At 32.5% G+C, this 4,311-nt stretch overlaps 1 protein-coding gene across 1 annotated transcript; it reads right to left on the reverse strand.

Annotated features, from left to right (window-relative positions):
- Window positions 1–208: 208 nt before the first annotated feature.
- LOC145801042 (uncharacterized) lies at window positions 209–1,606 on the reverse strand. Its single transcript, XM_082891176.1, has 2 exons — window positions 667–1,606; window positions 209–346 (listed from the first exon to the last, which is right to left on the reverse strand). The coding sequence occupies exons 1-2, from the start codon at window positions 1,565–1,567 to the stop codon at window positions 312–314; spliced, it is 936 nt and encodes a 311-aa protein (XP_082747302.1). The 5' UTR covers window positions 1,568–1,606; the 3' UTR covers window positions 209–311.
- Between the last annotated feature and the right edge of the window lie 2,705 nt (window positions 1,607–4,311).

Here is a 4,311-nt window from a genome sequence, read left to right on the forward strand (position 1 = left end):
GACCCCAGATATCACTATGAATTAGTGAGAATGGACGAGACGCTTTATAGGATTGAATGGGAAAATGGGACCGTACATGCTTAGAAAATTGACAGATTTCACAATCAAAAGGTTTTGGATTTTTATTAAATAATGAAGGAAATAAATGCTTGAGATACATAACATTAGGATGACCTAAGCGATAGTGCCACAACATAATTGCTCTATCGTTATTTTGACACGAAACCGAAAAAGAACTACCACAAATTGCCGTTTGAGGTTGTTCTTGTGGATAGTGGCGTTCCTTAAGGATGTAGAGTCCAGAGCATTCCTCAGCATTGCCAATCATCTTCCCCGAATCCAAATCCTGAAATTCACAATGAGTGGAGAAAAAATTAGTAACACACCTCTTTTCCTTAGTGAGTTTACTAATTGACAATAAATTACAGTCCAAGTCAGGAACAAGGAGAACAGAGTTGAGAATAAGATTCCTAGACAGCACAACTGAACCTGTACCAGCAACCTTTGATAGTGAACCATCTGCTATTCGGACCGTTAAATTATTTTGACATGAGTTATATGTATCAAAAATTGTTGCATCTCCCGTCATATGATCAGATGCTCCTGAGTCCACAATCCAAGGTTTTTTACGTTTCTTACTAACAGTAAAGGCGTTCAAAGAATTACCTTTGTGAGCCAAGGTTCCGGATCCTATGATGTGGTTGGAAGACGAACCAGATTGTGACTGTAGTAGTTTCTGGAGCATCTCCATTTGCTCCTTGGTGAAAGGGCTTGCTTCAGGTTGTGGTGATGGTTCATTTGTACCTACATGATTACCTCGTCCTTCTTTCTCAAGAGGCTGACGTGGTTTCCAATCTACTGGCTTTCCATGAATCTTCCAGCAAGTTTCTCTCGAGTGACCCGGCTTTCTACAATGATCACACCAAGGCCTACCTCCTTTATTTTTCTGACGGTTGTCGATAGGAGCGAATTGAGTCTTAAGAGCCGAGCTTTCTGCCATATTCAGTTGTTGATGAGATCCCATCATGAGTTTTTTCCGACTTTCTTCGCGACGGACTTCAGAGAATGCCTCTCTAAGGTTAGGGAGCGGTTTTACTCCCATAATTCTTCCTCTGATTTCATCAAGATTTGTGTTCAATCCTAACAAGAATTTAAACACACGCTTCCCTTCGACAATCTTTTTATATAACAGACCATCAGTAACACACTGCCAGTTATGAACCTCAAACGTATCAAGTTGACGCCATAGACGAGTAAGGGTATTGAAATATTCAGTTACCGTAAGATTGTCTTGACGTAAATTGTGGAGGGAGCTTTCAAGCTGGATGATTTCAGATGTGTTTTCCTTGTCTGAAAACGTTTCTTTTGCCATGTCCCAGATCTCTTTGGCAGTATCAAATGACAGAAAATTTTCGCCAATGTCAGTGGTCATAGAGTTGACGAGCCACGACATGACCATATTATTTTCAGCTATCCACCTTTTGTAGGTTGATGCTGTGGTTTCTGGTAGCGCCGAGGCTCCGGTGATGTAGTCATCTTTCTCCTTTCCCCGTATAAACATTAACATGGATTGAGACCATTGCAAATAATTTTGCCCATTCAGTTTATGGGCAGCGATCGGAAGATGAGAGGTTTCCATTTGATGAGAGGATGAAGAGGATGAGATGATAATATCAGAAGAAGAGGAGGATGAGTTGATAGTCATTCCGAAAGCTGGACCGTATTTAGTCATGCAATAGAAGGATATATTTGAGTAGAAGAGAAAAATTCGAATATTGACTGAAGAGGCGAAAATGACGAGACAGGATTACACCCGCTCTGATACCATGAAAAAATATTAATATTGAGAGAGAGAGAGTGTGATTGAAAGACTAAACATAAACATAGACTAATATTAATATTGAGAGAGAGAGAGAGTGATTGAAAGACTAAACATAAACATAGACTCTTTTTATTTCAATCTATTAAGCATTACAATACTACTCCATTATATAGGAGGCCAAAAACACAAACCAGCAGGCCACGAGGCTACTACATATTATTATAATAACTAACCACCGAAAGCATGAAAGGCCACTACATATTATTATAATAACTAACCACCGAAAGCATGAAATAAATAAATCAACCGAAAGCATATGGAATAAAGAAAAGGCACGTGGCTTGATTTTCAACAGATATCAATAATCATTTTCATCAATTCATATTTGTATCAAAAAAATGAAAGGTAAATATAATTTGAACTATAAAACTAAATATAAATATGATTTGATAAATAAATTACCGATATCTGATGAATTTAATTTTTTTTTGTCTATGAGACATTGTATCATCTTCGGAAATCAAAAAAGGTTCCCAGAAAATCTCGATGAGCCCAATATGTATCAATTTCCTATTGTTATGTAACTCTCAAAACATTTACTGGGTTTTTTTTAATGTTTTAATGCCTACTGCCACTAATAGTATTATTGTATTAGTAGTGACGACAGTAAGGTTAAGTTTGGCAATCTTAATATAATCTATCTTTTTATCTTTTTATTTTTTTTTCATCACATTACTTCTCTACTTTTCTGCATATCTTTTCGTAAAAAGATAAAAAGTACATTTATTTAGATCATCCCAAACAAACCCTAAATAATTATTGATTATTGTGTATCATATCCAGAGAGTGTTCATTAAATTTCATTCTTCTAATTAACGAGCTACACTCATGATAGAAAAATGAATTGTTTGAAAGAAGAACTAAAATTTGCAATTAAAACGTTTCTATGTTAACAAAAACATAGCATACCAAAAGTGCATTATTTTTATTTTCTTTTTAATTCATGAAAATATTTAGCGTTTTCCTTGACTAATTCTATAGAAATATAGTACTCATTCTACTTATACGGGTAATTATTCAGCGTAAACCTCAAGAGTAGACTTAAAAAAAATTGGAAAATAAAACTATTAATTATGAGAATTATATAACCTTACCAACTAAAACAACCAAGTTGACTAAACAAAAATACATTCTAAAATTAAGAAGATGGGCAACTGGATGGATAGGTCTATATATGTGTATATATATATATTTTTTTTCTTTTACTATAGATTTTAGTTGCGTCCACATAACAAATATTCTTTTAATGTTTTTTTTTTTAATCAAATAAATAGAGTTTTATTTATATATAAAGGTTGTTGGCTGTACACCGTGGCATAGTCATCTCGACGTTTAATTATTAAAATATTAATTTTTTTGTAAATTTTATTTAATGAAAATAGGCAAATAGATTATATTGAAAAAGAAATATTTTGTTATAATGTTTGAATCATATATATATATATATATTGTAATTTTTCCTACCTTCAATTATAAAAAAATGTTAGATAGGTGCACAATAAAAAATAAATAAAAAGAAAAAAAGAAAATTTTATTATACACACCCCATACTATATGCACTGTTAGTTACGTCATTTTCTTTTTTAATTATGACTAATTTTTTTTAATTATAACATTATTTTAAAATATTTAGTTATGATTTTTTTATATTTGATTATAATTTCTTATTAATTTTAATTTAAAAAGTATGAAATTATATTATTTATTTTTTATAATTATAAACCACATATCATACACATCCATAATCTTTCCCAATGAAAAATTATAAGATAGGTGGCAGAGAAGGGCATCATACAAATGGTACAGGCAGGCAGGCAAACACATAGGAAGTGACGGTGCATGTATCGGTGATACCGAACACTAATGTTAGGAGTTTTCTTAAGTGTGCAAGTGCACACCATGTGCCACTTACACAAAAAGTGTAAGTGTAAGGTGTAAGTATAAGTATAAGGTGTAAGTGTAAGGTGTAAGGTGTAAGTGGGTTGCACATAGTGTGCAACCTCAAAAAATGTGTAAGTGTAAGGTTTAATTTTTTACAAAAAATGTAAGTATAAGGTGTAAGTGTAAGGTATAAGGTGTAAGGTGTAAGTTGCACACCATAACCAAACCCCTAATGTTATGACAAAGAATAATACGATATTTACATATTTTTATTCATAAATTTATTTATAATATTGTAACATGTTAGTTAGTTCTATTATTATTAAGTGTGTAATAAATTAAAAATTAACATATATTTTATTCACATTATTGTAAGAACATCTCTAATGCATCCTCTATATCTTCAAATATAGAGGATCCTTTGAAAAAATTCACTTCAACCCATCCTCTATATCCTCCTCCATTTGGGAGGATGGATGTTTCATCCTTCAAATTTGAAGGGAGTATGAAAAATGAAGGATCATCTCTATAATACTATTCATTCTATT

Source organism: Camellia sinensis, chromosome 10, assembly GCF_055761805.1.
Source record: "Camellia sinensis isolate YWXY chromosome 10, ASM5576180v1, whole genome shotgun sequence".
Lineage (NCBI taxonomy): Eukaryota > Viridiplantae > Streptophyta > Magnoliopsida > Ericales > Theaceae > Camellia > Camellia sinensis.